This window comes from Mastacembelus armatus, unplaced genomic scaffold (assembly GCF_900324485.2).
Source record: "Mastacembelus armatus unplaced genomic scaffold, fMasArm1.2, whole genome shotgun sequence".
Taxonomy (NCBI): Eukaryota; Metazoa; Chordata; class Actinopteri; order Synbranchiformes; family Mastacembelidae; genus Mastacembelus; species Mastacembelus armatus.
The window spans coordinates 27,610-44,499 of NW_022872925.1; the positions used below are offsets into that span (position 1 = coordinate 27,610).

The 16,890-nt window shown below is 41.8% G+C and overlaps 1 protein-coding gene across 1 annotated transcript; it reads right to left on the reverse strand.

Moving 5' to 3' along the window:
• Nucleotides 1-509: 509 nt before the first annotated feature.
• LOC113133323 (sperm acrosome membrane-associated protein 6-like) lies at nt 510-4,110 on the reverse strand. Its single transcript, XM_026312078.1, has 9 exons — nt 3,900-4,110; nt 3,688-3,774; nt 3,409-3,480; nt 3,146-3,169; nt 2,934-3,011; nt 2,277-2,380; nt 1,332-1,488; nt 767-947; nt 510-623 (listed from the first exon to the last, which is right to left on the reverse strand). Exons 1-9 carry the CDS (start codon nt 4,108-4,110, stop codon nt 545-547), a joined length of 993 nt encoding a protein of 330 aa, XP_026167863.1. The 3' UTR covers nt 510-544.
• Nucleotides 4,111-16,890: the final 12,780 nt, after the last annotated feature.

Below are 16,890 nucleotides of genomic sequence, written 5' to 3' on the forward strand. Positions count from 1 at the left end.
GGGAAAAATAAACTCAACTCTGCAATAAATCTTATTTTTTTAAGTACAGTTATGGAGCAAGAACGTAGTGGGAGTAGTGCTTCTTCCAGCACATTGTAGAGGATATTTCCTGCCCTCTACTGGAGAAAGGATGCATGCACAGGTTTTCTGTTAGCTATGACCACAGGATGTAACAGCTTTATTACACTAGATGAATCCCCATAATCCTCGGGATATTATATGCTGTTAAAATGAAAAATCTATTTGTTCTGAAAGGATTTGAAATTTAATCGTAATTGAACAACAGAGAAATTATTCCGTTTATCAAGGAAAAAATAAACTGAATCTTAATTTTTTAAAAATTCACATTTTGGCATAGAAAGTGAAGCTACTTTTACTTTTGTTAGCGATTCTTAATACACAGTAATGCATCATGGTTTGCAATCATAGAAATATTAAAACTAAATACTGGGTGTCTCCTGCCCTCTACTGGACAAAGGAGGCATGCACAGGTTTTCTGTCAGCTATGACCACCTTTATTACACTACATGAATCTTCATAATCCTCAGGATCCTAAATCTTCATCTCCATCTGCTTGTTCACAATGACTTGTTTGTGCTGCTAATGATGACAAATGCAATGCCCTGAAATAGCCAATGAAAAGTGCACAATATGATAACTAATAAATATGCGTTGGCTCGGGGCATTTTATATAGAGAAAAGGTGTACATTTACAAGCTTCTGTGTTGTTTGTGTCTCATATAGTGCAATAATAGTTTAGTTTTACCCCAGGGAGAGGAACAGCAGCAGCAGCGATGCAGTTAAACAGGCAGTGAGAAGCAGTGGCGAGGGGAGGAGAGGGGAGTGGGGAGGACCGCCAGGCGCAGGGAGTAACTGCCCTCCTGGGAGCAGAGACAGGTCGAACAGCTCCTGCAGCTCTGTGTGGCCTGCCACAGACTGGGGGGTCACTTAGAGAAAGAGAGACCGGGACAATGAATGCAGGGGAGTAAAAAAAAAACAACTATATAATAACTCACCTAAAAATAACAACACAAAAGCAAGTAAAATAAAAAAAGTGTTCTAAATGCCTGTTATCTCAGGAGCCATTACACTTAACAAGATAAATAAAATAAACTTTGACCCTATCAACATGATTTTAACATTTATATTTATAAAGCTTGCATATATTCCTCCTTTTACCAGAATAAATATGATGCAGACAAATTATATTCAGTGCACCTGTATCCACCCACCATGATCTGCCAATATGTGTGAAGCAGATTTATTCTGCGTCCCAGTAAAAACGTCATCAGTTTCCAATTGTTTTTCACCAAAGTGGTTAATCTTGTTACCTGTGAGATAGTAGTATAGTCGTACAATGGAGCGCTGGCCTGACAGGATCTCACACTGGTAGGTGCCTCGATGCTGCAAGGTGGTTGAAGGGATAGAATAGAGCGTGTCCACCCCTGCAGTCACTTCTTTAAACTGATCCACCTGCTGGGTTTCCACCTGTAGGAATAACTGCTCACAGCTTAAACAGCAAACTGCATATAGATTTATATTCATCTGTGCAGATGCAAAGACAAACTGTGAGCAGTATTTGAGGAATAGTTTGGCATTTTGAGAGAATGTTTTCTTGGTGGCAGTTAAATGGAGGAGGGTATTGATATTATACTTACTAATGGTAAATATAGCACTACAGCTAACAGCTAATTAGCTTGGCTTAGCATAAAGACAGGAGAAAGGGTGGAAATGTTAGCCTGGCTCTGTGCAGTATTAAAGAAAACCAAACCATGACTCTGTCTTGTGTTGTGTTGAATAATGGATGAGAGGACTGCAAATATTTCTGTGCTACTATTAATTATCTGGCTGGTGACGTAATTTATGGACTGGTCAGTTTACAGTTGGCTCATCACATCTGGCTCTGACAGATAAAACATCTGCAGGTTTCCTTAGCACAACTTGTGGTCTTTGACAATATGTGACAAATACATCGCTCTAAAATATCCTGCATCCACTGTGGACGCTTTCTCGTTCCATCTCCATAAAGCACAAGACCAGTTTGTTCCTGCAGAGGATCTGTTGAGCTCAATTTGCTGCATTTGTGCACAGTGTAAATAAATAAATGTCCAGTCTTTATGCAGCGCTATTTCTGGCTTTTTCATAATTAAACATGAGTCTTGCATTACCAGTGATACTCTTTGTCAAAGTCAATGTGCCTATCTCCCAAAATGGTCGAACTATTCCCTTAAAGGTATTGCAATGACCCAGACTGCGTCCCCATGTGTCAAGCATACCTCTTCTGCAAACCTCCAGATCACCTCGATATTGTCTGGTAAGGGAAAAGGCACGTCGCACCACATTTGGCTCCTGCTATACTCCACTACGTTAATTTCTTTAACTGAAATAAACATATAGCCACACACAGGCACACAGACAGAAGCACACACACACACACACACACACACACACACACACACACACAGACAGACACAGACACTCAGATAAAATTCATACGGGGGCAGCTCCTGCAGTCTGAACCCTCCTTAATGATAATACTTAAGCCCAGTCTCTGAGGAGTGGAGTAAAAGTGATGATATGCTAAACAGTGGCTGTGCTGTATGGAGTTGATACGAATACCATTGTGTGTGGGAGTCAACTGTCACCTTGCATAAAAAAGCCAAGGACTTAAAGACTACCTTGGGGGCTCTGATATAATGTGTGGAAATAAAACTATGCCTTGGTCTCTTTTTCAAATCCAGGTTTTCTGCTAAGAGCATTTCAAGGATCAAAAGAGAAGCATTTCAAGGATTGAGAGCGTATGTTTATAAAGGTGAAAATATAGTTATGTAAGAATGGATCCAGCCTGGATTAGTACGCCCTTTTCCCTATTTGAAAATTGTGATTTAACAGTATCAGTAATCCAACATGTTGGACAGATTGTTAATACTCACCTGGACAGTCGAGAGGAAATTCACAGGAGTTGTACTGGCAGGTAATACAGTTGTATACTGCACCTGCACTCTGAAAACCTGACGGGTGCGTGGAACAGATACTGATACATGGATTTTGTTTCTGTTAACATAAATGATTATATTGAACAGGCAAAAAAAAAAAGAAGCAGAAGAAGAAGAAGAAGAAGAAGAAGAAGAAGAAAGGCACTGACCACAAGGAGGGAAGCATCCAGAGACTGTGGAAAGAAGAAGAGGAAGTTAACGTAGATTAGCAAATATTGTTTTGATTGGACGACTTGATTTAGTGTAGGAAGGATGAGTCAGCTCAGTCTTTTCTCTCCGTACTATTTGCTGTAAAAATGTAACTAGCTCATTACAGTAGGAGTACAGACATCAGAGCTGAGCCGTAATGACCTAATATCGGCCTTACTACAGATGGAAAAAATGAAGGATAGGGGAAGAGTCCATGTCTCACCTCTAGGCAGTTTGGAGGCAGCTGCGATGAAATTGCCTGCTGCTGTCTGCAACCTTTCCTCATACACTGTGTCTGATGGATGGAAAGGAGGAGGAGAAGGAGAAAGACAGAAATATTTGGCTCAACACATCCTGGTGAATTGTGTGCTTTAGGGCATCATTTTGAAATCTCTTATTTCTAACTGCCCCTGTTTTTCTGACCTTACTAAACAATTCTGATGCTCTAAAGACTCATTTACATGTGCAGTTATGTGCCTGTCAGAGCAAGTGTTTATCTGACCATTGTTCAGCTTTTTGTCGAACTCTTCTACGATGGGCAGGATCTCTGCATCCAGAATTTCCTTCAGCTGTTTGTCGTAGCCTTTACCTGGAAAAGGGGACCACATCACACATGAATAAACCAGTTCCCCCACACCTGCACGTGCTACCACCAGGCTGATTATATTTGCCTTGATTAAAAATGATAAACCGTTATAAAAAATGTTTCCACACCCACTCTGCCAGCCTCAATAACACTCTCGTTGTTAAATATCTCGTCCAGTTTGGTGAAGCAGGCATCCACATTTCTGATATTGTAGACAGTCAAAACGTGACCCCAACACAGGCGAAGACTGTCGTCCACGTCAACGAAGCACTGAAAGCAACTTAGAGAGGTGCTGCACAGCAAGCTAATACACATGAGCCACAAAGCAGATGTGCACATTTTCCAACATGAGCAGCAAACCCAAGTGAATGTCTCTAAATCAACAGTTTTGATTCAAATCCATCTCATAGCGACTGCGTCTGTGGAAATTCCAAGATTTTATGTTCTGGGAGAAGCTTGAAAAATGAAGCCTTGAATATGAATTGTACACGCACGCACTGCATAACATCAGGGATTTTGAAAGCATCTTTTGCTCATGTTTTCTCATCATGCTTGGGTATTATAAGAGGGGAGCATCACAGACTCCACTCTGTACTTCCCTCCTTTCTACTGTCTCTAGTCCCCTTTTCCTGCTGCCTCAATGCACCAGTTTTACTGCAGAGCACAGAGATGCAGGGAGCCAATGAGAGAGGTGGCGGCGGCGGCGGTGGGGAAGGGGGGTGGGGGGGTGGGCAGAGGGGCAGATGTAGAGAGAGTTAAATGCTTATGTATGTGCAGGGAGAAAGTGAAAAACGTGTCAGGGAAAAAAAAAAACCCCGGAGAAATATAGAAACAATAAAAGTCTAACTGGTCGTGTGGGAATGGTGAGCTGGACAATGAAACCCAAATAGAACAATACAAAACAACAAAAGAACAAAAGGGACAGCAAAATTAATAGCAGCGAGAGGCGAGACAGAGAACGTGCACGTTGTTGCCGGTGGAGTTCAGAAAATTCAAAAAGTGGCGTTGAACGAAAAGGAAGGCAGCTGAAACAAAGAGATGAAATGTGCCAGAGGTAAGAGAGGACACACAAGTGACAGACGGAGGCAGGGACAGAGGAAGAGGGAGCGGGACTACAAATCAAGTCGACTGCCTCATCACATCCTGTATCCCCCTACACCCCCCACCCCCCTCAACCCCTCCTGCCTGGTCCCTTACTCTCGGTGCATCTCCATGACAACCAGACAGGGTGCCTAATACATGAACTTAATATATTTCCAGTGGCAGGGTGAGCTGGGTATTAATGCATTCATCTGTCTCCACACAGACAAACCAATCAATATTAGGCAAGCGTCTGCTCCAGGACTGCCCAAGTCAGATAGCTAGTCAGACGGTCAGTCAAGGAAACTCCCAGATATGTGGGTGTGTGTGTGTGTGTGTGTGTGTTAGAGCTCTTCATTGTGTCTGTTTGTACACAGCATGTGTGTGCTGACAAGGGCACTTTGGTAAAACCCTTTTATGCACGCCCAGAGCATTTACAAGCACGTTCGCAGCATCACGTTTCACTTGTTGTTTCATGTGGAAGATGATGCTGTCATTTAAAAAGGACAGAGAATAATCTTCACAATATGTTTTCAATTGCATTTAATATTCAAGAGCCGGTGCTTCGTGTAAGACTAAAGTAAAACCGGACGACTGAGAACGTAACACCTGTGGAGTTATGTTGGGCGTCACACAGAAAGACATAAACTCACACATTAGAAAAGCTTTTTGGTGGATTTTATTAAGGTAATCAACAAAAACACAACAGCAGGGTGGCTTTTCCAGTACAAAGTACAAAAACATGATCATTATGTCAAAACTTCAGTGATTACTGAAGGTGCCATACATGACGGGGTCACAACCCTCGGCTGGCTTCTTACTGGCCCATATTCAAGGCTATAACACAAAGCCAGCCAATAGGGTTGGCCCCCTTGAGAGTCTGTTGTCCTGTCTGTTGTCCTCATGTTGTACAGCGAGTCTGGGTCATGACATGACAGGTGAAGATACGGAGATAGAGGAGACGTACTGAGATACACTACAGGAGGACAGGCAGGGCGACGCTTTATCCTCTGAGGGTTTTTTGTCAGGATAAACATGTTTTCATCATGTCAAGGTGGTTTATAAAATGCTCCTTTTAAACGGGACGTTGAAACTGAATGCAGCCCTGTTCCCGAGGACCTCACCTGTGACCTGCTTTGACTTCACAGGTTAAGGGTCTCAGGGACAGAGGGGCATACTGTGAAATTAAAAAACATAGGGAGGATTTCAATACAAAGCAGGTTAATGCACCAAACAAACAAACGAACAAACGAAGGCTCGGAGGAAACATGTTAAAAGAAAGAACTGCAGAGTAGCTGCACCAAGACAGAAGACGTGACCTCATCTGACATTTGAATTCTGCGGCACCGACCGGGCTCCTGTTTTACTGCTGATCAGAAGCAGAATCGATCAGTTCAATGAAAACATAATCAGCCAATAATAATGACGTTTGTCCGCATTTCACCCACACTAATGTTTTATTCCGCAGAGCAGCACACAGAGGCAAAGTTTTTCACAGCAGGGACAAATAATCTCACATTTTTCGGTGTTCAGCACATTCTCCAATTTATTTAGGAGAAACAAGTTATTTGAAACTTAAATGTCTTCTTAAATGTGACGGACATTTTAAAACATGATTTATTATTAATGTCTAACAGCGTTTCGGAGGTCAGTGAGCCAAATTAGTTTTAAAAATCAGCTTCATACATTTGCAGGACACATAGTACCAGAATTACAGCCTGGATTTTTACTTGTAATAACTGTAATAACATTTACCAACATTAATAAAATTACTGTATTAACATTTTATAAGCAGGTAAGGAAGTCATAGAGAGGGATTTGACTTTCTCAGCATTTCTGAGCTGTGTTCTCCACAACTCTATCCAGTCAGACATTTTAAGTTGCGCAGGTCTTACAGGTTTGAAGATATCTTTAATTAGTACTTCAGTACTAAATAATGCTAGTACTTCACTTATTACTACAGCGTACTATATTTTCTCAGTGTTAGAAGTTACACGGCATCTGTGTTCCTACTTACCAAAATAGTTAAATGATTACGAGGAAGATGAGCAGTACCAACGGGGAATATAAGACGTCGACACACCTATAAATAAAGAAAAATAAAGAAAAATAATGACACTTCAGCGTCAGTAAAACTGTACCCAAATCAGTGGAAAACTTTCTGGATATTTTGGTGATAAACGAAAAAATGTATTAATTGCGTAGGAACACTGGAAGCCGATGCCACCCACTGGTAGACAGACAGAATGACACATATGAAGACAGGGAGACTAAATATGTTTAAATGTCCTGGAGCATTAACACGTTTTATGACTAATCGCTCGGGGAAACATATTGTCGTCATGTCAAACACCTAAGCGTAAACGTGAATATGTGCAATGTGCCCGTGGATCGTCCTGCACCAAATCGAGCTGCAGTAATGCATATTCTGTCTTACCCACAGGTTGACTTCATGAGCTACAGGCCTCACGATTTTGGAACCCAGAGGTGTGATTTTGATATCGTCTCAGTTAATGTTGCATGTGGAAGACATGGCAGCAGGAGCAGACCAGAGGGAATAGCAGACATTTGTCATAACTTCACCTGGAAATGAATTATGGATTTGTCTGCAGCAGAGGTTGCTTCTAGGTTTGTTTGACATGCATATAATTCATGTCAGCTTCAGTAAAACGAAACTGTGAATTAATGATGCCAAAACAAACGGCACAACAGAAATAAACATTCATGACAACTGCAGCAGGTGGAAAAGCGAATTGTGAAACACTGCCATTCTGTAACAAATGTTAAATATATATATATATATATATATATATATATATATATATATATATATATATATATATATATATATATATATATATAGTAATTATAGTTACATCATCATTGACATATATGCTGGACATATATGCTGTTCAAGGAAAGTAAGAAGTCAAACAAGGTGCAAATCAAACATGAGACCTAGACATGACTTGACGGCAACATGCAGTCTAGACAGCAATGGAAAGCCTTTTTATGTGTCTGCAAACACAGACACAGAATATCGAAGCTATACTACAAATACGTACAATGGGAAGAGTGCACACACGCATGCACAAACAGCATGACTTGTTTTATCACGGAAAAATACGCAGGGAATAAATGATGGAAAAGTTTCCCATAAAAAGGCATATCACACTGGCGTTACAATCCATAATCTACTTAGTGAAAATGTAAAAGAGAAAGACAATCACCTTAAAGTCATCCTCTTCTTTTCTTTTCTTTTCCAGCCACAGTGAGTATGTGCTTCCTCTCAGCTCTCTCTCTCTCCTTTGGTCTAAGCTGGGGCCAGACAGAGAGCCCAGCGGCAGGTACGATACAGACAATAGTATTGATTCCATTATTCTTCTCTCTACATACCTATCTGACTAACACCAGCAGAGCTGACAGCTTCTCACCTTTTGTCTCAGCAGGGCTGCTGTCACAAACACACAGAGCTGCGAACAAGAAGAAAATGAAGAAGGGAGAAAAGCTTTGATTATTTCTGCATTCACAAACCACACCGGCCAGCGCACACACTACCCGACGCTGACAGACGACACACGCATACTCATTTACCCACCATGCTGCATTCACGGTCTCCGCTCGTCTCTCCTTGCTCTCATCGTACCTCAAAGTGTCTTCTCTTCCTTTCTCCATCCCTTTTTTTACACTCTCTAGTCGTCATCCTTCCATCTCCCTCTTCTTTCTCTCACGTTTCTCAAGTCTCACGTCTCTGTAACACCCCGACACACACACATACACGCACACACACACTCCAGTATGTGAGGTACGTCTATGTGTGTGAACGTGTGAGAGATGGAAAGAGAGTGCAGCGAGTGCATGCATGTGTGTGTGTTTATATGTGTGTGTGTGTGTCTGTGTGTCTACGAAAGCAGGGAATTGTGTGTGTGTGTGTGTGAGAGTGTGTTTGAGTGTGTGTGAGAGAGAGAGAGAGAGAGGGAGATGGTGGGGGAGGGTGGGTGGCAGAAAGGCTAGCAGAAAGTGGGGATGGAGGGGGAGGGTCAGAATCTCTAATAGGATGAGAATAGAGAGAAAATATGAAGCCCAGGAGTCTCATGAACCTGAGAGCCTGACATTACTGCCTCCTCCTATGTGTACAGCAATCATACCATCATCAAATTGATTACAGGATTTATGGCGTTGCCCCAACACAACTGTAAATTGCAGCTGGAGTGACATCAAACACACTAAATAAACCCTTGTGGAAAGCTTTGCCAATTACAAGAATGCGTCTTGATTATACAGCTTAACATTAGAGGTGGACAATGCACAGTAAGGTGCTCAGCAAATGGTGGAGGCTGTTTAAACACAGTGGAGATACTGAGAAAAATATCCTTCTCGCACATTCACACTTTGCAAACCTAAACAAAGACATTGCAAGAGTTTTGCATATTTGGTGTTGTGTATAATATTTCAGTATAGCCTACTGATATTTTCATACATGTAAAGTGTCTCTTCAGTCTGTTCACATGTCCAAAGGCAGGTTGATTCTAATATTTGTGCTACTCTCTGCGAGGACAGAGAGTTGCACTTGTGTTTGTTGGATAACAGAATCATACGGCCCAGAGGGAAATTCAGAAATGAAAGTAAATCCAATTTAGATCCACTGATTGGCTGTCTGTTCAGCGAGATGGAGCATAAACACTACACTTGATGTGTAAGCATCAATAATGGCCCTAAAGTGTTCTGACCGTGTTGTACAACAGACTATCGCCGATGTGTCACATATTTAGAGAAAACGAGAGCAAACTGACAAAGAAAATACATTAGTTGGCCTGAAGAAACGAGCAGAGGCTGAGGCCTGTAAAAACACTTCTCTGATGGGCAGCTATTCAATGCCCCAGCTAACATGAAATAGATGCTGTGAAACTGAGAAAAGTACAGGGACATATAACTACATCCATCTCTTTCACATTCACATTCAAATAATTTAAGAAATGATCTTCACCTTCGTTTTAAAGGCTTTCAGATATGGCTTCTGTTTCATAAATATGCAAGATGGGGGGCCAACCCTAAAGAAATGTAAGTTAAAATAAAAACACAACACTACACATTCATAATACCTCATAAATATTCATGGTATACCCACAATGCTTATATCCTCATCTGTGTCACTTTAGCAGCAGGTATTCTAGCTCTGTACAGCTGAATTTATTTCCTGCTTTGATCCTATTCTCCATAAGTGTCTTATTCCGACTCTTCACATCCTCCTCCATAGCCACAATCATACTGTAATGCCATGCCACCTGAATTTACATATAAACAACGTGCTGAATGTGTTTACACAGTCTGCTGTGATCTGTGTACTGTGTGTTCTGCACCGTCCTTTTGCACTGACTGTTAGCTCCTGTGCAATATGTGCTTGTGCAGCACAAATATTCCACCTGATCCTGCATTAATGTCACCAAGACAAATTCTTGTACATTTAATGCACACAGGTTTTTATTATAAATAAATTACAGAGTGCAGAAGCGCTCTACTCTGTTTGCCCTCTTGCGAGTAAGCCACGTTACTTTCCGAGAAACTGGCTATCGGGACGCCATTTTGACTTAAAAACTAAGAAAAAAAAAAAAAAAAAACAAAAACAAAAAAAAAAACGGCTCTGTCTTTTAAGGAGCAGTGTCCAAACCTGGGTGACATGCAAAATGTCACAGACAGGTATGTGTGTGTCTGTGTGTGTGTGTGTGCCGCTGCACTCTGCAGTGCCACTGAGACAAAGCACTGGGAGTGCTCCACAGGAATGACATCATCAGTCTGGGATGGTGTCTGCCTTGTCTGTCTCAGGATCGGGATGCTCTAGTTCACTGTTATATCCCAAGAGATGAGAGACATTTCTGGCAGCACGTTCCGACTCATTACATGTGTTTTTGCAACTTACTGTACGCGCACAAAAGCAAAAAAAAAAAAGAGTAAAGCGTGCTGTGTCAATGAATCCACATTGTCTTAGAGCGGGAGCAGTTGTGGTGTTGTCTTTAGAGCAGCATACGTGCACATGGATGCACGAGAATATGTTCATATAACATCTGCTCTATAACATCTCTAATATCATCTGCTCCCAAACATGCACAATGTTTAGCATCTGCCAAGTCAGAAAATGAGCCAAGTATAAGCGATGCCCGGTATAAACAATCTTTGGTGCATTAGAGAAACAGAACGACAGGGCATGTAGCCCCTTCATCCCGTGTACATTATTCTTGACCCACACACCCTGCGACTGTCAGACATTCAGCTGTCTGGTCTGGCAGGACAGCAGTGTTGTGTGGTGGATGATACAAAAAAAAAAAAAAAAAGCTAGGACTGACAGTGCCGAATCAGCACAATTCTGATATATACCCCCCTATTTCTCTGCCTTCCAGGAGGGGAGGAGAGCCGGCTATAACGCACTGCAGATGGCTGCTGTCTCAAGCAGCAGTCTGACATGCTGAGAGGGAAGGAGGAGGGGACGTTCTGTGGTAATAAAACTGGATAAATTAGTGCGATAGTGTGTGTTGGTAGATGCAGGAGACTATACAAAGTGTTAACATGAAAGTAGTAGCGACATGTAAATTTTAACGGCAGGCAGACGAGGCTACACTACCTGTTGTAGTAATACATGAATCACATGAATCGCTCCCGAGCACAGGCAGGGAGTCCATGGTTTCAATAGCAAAGGTGTGTATTATGTACACTGACATGTTGTACTCCATTAGGGACTGGAAGATTTATTTATTTCATTCTTTCCTTGTGACATTTATGGGGAAAAATAGTCATAAGGTTGCCTATCAGTGGGAGCCACTGATTGCTAGTATGCAACCAACAACCCACCAAGCAGTAGGTGGGCTGACTAACAGACGTGCGGTTGCTACAAATATTATACACACGTGTACGAGGATGTTAAAAAGGCTTCTGAGGACTTTGCCCAAGGATGAGAGTATCTGAGCAGACCTGAGAAGATAAAAGGTGTCGCAGTTTAAAAATACAAGTCATGTCATTAAGCACTCGGAGATCCTCTGGCTGAGTAACACCATACTTACCTCTCTAGCGGGGGTACTTTAGAGGTGGCAAAAAGTGACTCCGCAAGGAAAGCTAGAAGGTTGTACAGTTATCTCCGTGCTGTTTATTATGCGAAACCATACAACCAACTACCTCACACTGCAGAGCACAGACTGTAGAGACGCTGTCCAGACAAGATCTTCGTCAGCAGGTCCCAGGTCAAGCCAGATGTTATTTAAATAGAATTTGACGTGATGCAGAATTGATGCAGGTGTTAAACACATGGTCGGCTCCTGTCTGCTAGTCAGCCAATTACTTTACTTCTGACTTCAGTCTGGCGGTTAGCATTACTTTCATTACGCCTCACTGAATATCTTTTGTGAGTTTTGAGAATGGGACATTCAGACTCAAAAGGGGATTTTACTACTTTGATTTTCTTTTGTGCATGCTTTGTTGTGCTAAAGAATGATTTCATGCTGTTATTTTCTCTTTGCTCTTGGATTTGGGCAAATACATTTTGATTGATGACAAAATAAAGCATTGCTTTTTCCCACCGGGCTCAGTTGGTGGTACATGTCTGTCTAAGCTTGTGGTTATGATGGATAAACTGGACTGTTTTGATCAGTACTAGGAAAGGAATGGTGATTTCTGTGTGAGGAGATGCTTTTTACCACTCTGTGACATGAAATCGGGAATAAATCTGCAGTCGTGACTGCAGTGGGAAAGGTGATCTAGAAATAAGGGTTATTTGGAAATTACACACAAAATGGTGCCACAGAAATGGAAGTAGTGGAGGAGCTCAGACTGAAATCAACACCTTCTGGAGGTAATTTAACAAAACAAGCTCATATACAAGCAGTAACTGTGCCAGTCAAATAAAGGGCGTATAAATACCAAAGTAGGAGAACGATGAGTTTGATAGAACAAGGTGTAAAACTGGATGGAACAAAACAGACAATGAATACTGTTGTTCTGAAGTTTGCCCATTTTTGAACAAAGCTATAAAAATCCACTTCAACAAATCTATACAGGTCTGAATACTACAAAAGCCTAATTTTCTAGGATCATTCACAGCGTTTCCACAGATTTCTTAGGACTTGTTGCCCTCTAGTGGTGACTCCGTCGCACTTCTATGTTCTCCTCCTATGCCCCGTTCGTTCAACACTAGTATTCTGCAATAGAGCAGCACTGACAACTGCAAAATGCAGTCGGGCCTTGGCCTAGCATTGTTACATACAGGCTGTTACAGGTACATAACGTACAGTACACTTTATTTATTTTGATATGTATTATTTCTTGCCTTTGTGCTTTGTTGCTGCTATAATTACTATGCAAGGTTCTTCTTTGTCTTATTATTATTGTTAATATTCCCTCACAAAAAATGAATCACCAGCTATTATCACTGTGTCCAACTTTTAATTTAACCACGATGTTTGGATCTGCACTTCCAGACATTTACACGCTGCAGCGTTTCGTCCAAATCAGCTGTCTGATACTCCTTAAAGTTGACAGGATTTCATGGGTGTTAAATGCCATCTGCCATAGCACTGTCATCATCATCCAGTCTGCTGTCAGCTGTTATGTCTAAATCTGGGCGACTTCTGCTCCACAGTCAAAAAGGAATTTCCTTTATGTCCAACGCTGTGAATAAATTACTTCTAAACCAAAGCTGTTTTCAGGTCTGTGGATTCTCTCGGTAGAAGTCATAGTTATTGCGTGCTACGCTACACCATTTCCTGGCACAACGCTACATTCCAACAGCTACGGGCCAGGAGTATTATGTTACTTAGAGCACAGCTTCAGACTGGGCAAGACAATATGTTGTGGAAATGCCTTTTAAAGTGTTGCCGCAGCACATTATAAAAACAGAAATCCAGTCAACATGAAGACAACCTGAGGATTATTTACCCTGACAAACGACAGCGGTATGTGGGAGCCCTGCGAGCAGCACGGCGTCTGCTCAAGAAGCAACACAATCCAGAAAAGAACCAGTGACCGCACCTATGTTTCTGCAGGCCTCGTGCTGAACTGTGCAGCTGTGGATTAACAATGACAAACACAGAGACGAATAAACTAGATAGTTTTAATCATGTGGCCAATCGATCAACGTGCTGCTGTAATTGTAAAAATGACGCCAGGTGAATTAGCGTCCTATCTTCCTCTTCTCTTTTGTCTTTTGGTATGTGTTTACTGTCCTAATCCCGTCTTTTCTGCCGCTCCCTTTCACTCTCCTGTCCCAAAGTGCACCCCCTCCTCTCTTCGTTCACTCAACCTTTTCTCTGCTTTAGCCCTCATGGGTCCCCATTTCCCGCCTCTTACCCTTTTAACCACCCCCTGTCTTCACACCCCCCTCCTGCCTTCTCTATCCACATCCACACACACTGGTCAGCCTTTTCTCACACCCACAACCTTTACTTTCTACCCAGTGTCTGCAGTATTTTCACAGTCAAATCACGCAGAAATGCAGTGTAATTGTGCCAATGTCAGCTATCCTTCTCCCCCTCTCTCTCTCTTGCTCACTCCACCCTGAAGCAGCCAGTGAAAGAGTACTCCACTGTGAAAAATATCTGGTGTGATTCATAAGTGGGGTGGTCTCCCTTCAAGTTCAAAATTCCTCCCATACTTTATCACCACCTGCATATAGCAGCAAACACCGGGATATCACTTAATGTGCAGCTTTACCAGTCGGCATAGCCAGACAGATTCCCATTCAAAGGAGTGATAGCGGGTGATGAAATGCACATAATGTAAATCTGCGTTAACTGAAAGATGGAAAATACTCAGATTTGAATGTAAAATACCAGATGATTTCCATGCACCAAAGCCGTGGTTCCCAGTTTAAATGTTGCACACTTGCACTGCAGAAATGCAACATCTCTGATAATGAAACATCACAGTAAGGTTATCTGCTAAAATATGCATGTGTTTTTCCCAGGTGAGAGCAATAGCTCTATCCCACACTAATCTGCTTTGGTTGACGCCAGCCTCCTATACCAAGATGGCAAAATGAATGTTGCCATGGGAACCCTTTGCCTGGCAACTCCAACAGCCTGGCAACTAGCCAAACTGTTGCTATGGCACAACTGTCAACCGTATGCTGGGATTGGTGTGTGTCTGCTTTAGCGTAGCTCCTCCTTTGCAAAGTTTCCAGTCAGATGCTTGATGGAAGAAAGTACGTGTTTAGAAATTAAACAGCTGGGTTTCAAAGTGGTGGAGGTGTGTGTGTGTGTGTGTGTGTGTGTGTGTGTGTGTGTGTGTGTGTGTGTGTGTGGGTGCAGATCTTTGATGGTGGTGAGGGTGTGGTAATAAAAAACTGGTTGCCTGATTATTTTGCCAAACACAGCAGCGCAGAAGCAGCGGCACCCTACTTTAATCTGTGGTTGCATCATCAAAAATACCATCATTATTAATTTTTTTAATTTCAGTATATAAATCAATTTGAGATCTTATAGCTTTTCTCCAGTGTGTGGTTTTCTGGAGCATTTCAGTGGCTTGATAAATATTTTCAATTTAACTGATAGTGTGCACTCATTACCTATATCTTGCCTTACAGGAGATAAAAAGCCTATTACTCCTTGAAGTTATTTCAGTCTATTATGCTCAAAAGGCTCAAATTACTCACCCAATGTGTGTATAAGCGTTTGCATAGAGAGGTAATGAATGGACTCGTGAATGGAGAAATGAAATGTCTGTGCATGCGTTTATGACTGTGTACTTACTGAGATATGCTGTAGGTCGGAAAGTGCATAAGTCAGCACAAGTTTACAGTATTGACAGCGCACATACATTTAAACAGATCAAGTCAAAATGCATTAAACCTTCACATTATTGTTGAATCATGTCAAATACAGAGAAAGAGCAGAGATAAATGCAAATTAATATGTGAATTGGTGAATAACTGGATGAGCAAAATGTATAACAGAAAAATATTTTTTCTTTGATTTATTGAGATTACTCACAGTATCCCAGGTGTGTACCTCAAACGGGAAGGAGAGACCGGCTGAAACATAGAGCGCGCACACACACACACACACACACACACACACACACACACACACACACACACACACACACACACACACACACGTTAGTTAGAGGGAGACAAGCTGAATATAAAGGCTGTTTAACCAAGAGGTCACAGGTTCAGTCCATGCAACAGTGGAGGCGTCACTGGCTAAGACCGTTGAAAAGCCACGAGCTACTCAGGAGAACAGCTCCCAGACACGACACTGGAGTCATGTTCAAACTAATAAATTAAACTGGAAAAAAATAACAACATATTTGGTTCTTTATGTCAGTCTTTGAATGGCCACAGCCAGTTACCATCACATGAAATAAAATGGGAGATGAATCAATGTTTACATTTTTTTAACACTGCAAAAATCTATTCAATTTTCAAATCCAACTTTTAATTTTCCTAATTTAAAAAGTTACTGTAAATGCTCCAGTGCTTTACTTTGCTTCTCAGGTGCTGCCGTTAATAAACGCTTGGATGTTTATGTCAATATGATTAGCTTTCTGTTTGCTATGAGGAAATCACAGAGGATAATTATACACTCTCATGTCAGTGTTTCACCACTTGAAGGTATCGGGGCAGGACAGTACTGATGATAAACACTCTAATATAATTTCTTTTTCATGCTTAATTTTCTGTTTGGGATTGTTTAGATAAACATTTAAGGGTGTTTGAGTCCTGGTATCTAAAAGCCATCTCAGTGCACACATGCATTCTTTTTTGTGGACAAAGCGATACACCAGCTCGGAGCGCTAAGCCTCCTGCTCCAGTTTGATAAATATAACTTCAAAAGAAGCAGCCAAACAGCTTTAGCTGGCCGACTGCACAATGAACATAATAACTCCCCACCCCCTGGGAGCTCCAGCCTAGTTCATTTACCCTTGCAGAGCACTGCCATGCCTGTACGTGCACATGTGTCTTTGTTTCACTGTGAGCCTCTCGGAGGCTCCCTGCCTCCTGCTCCATACAAAGTGGATGTATAGGCGGACCTTTCGGACCTCATTTTTACACGG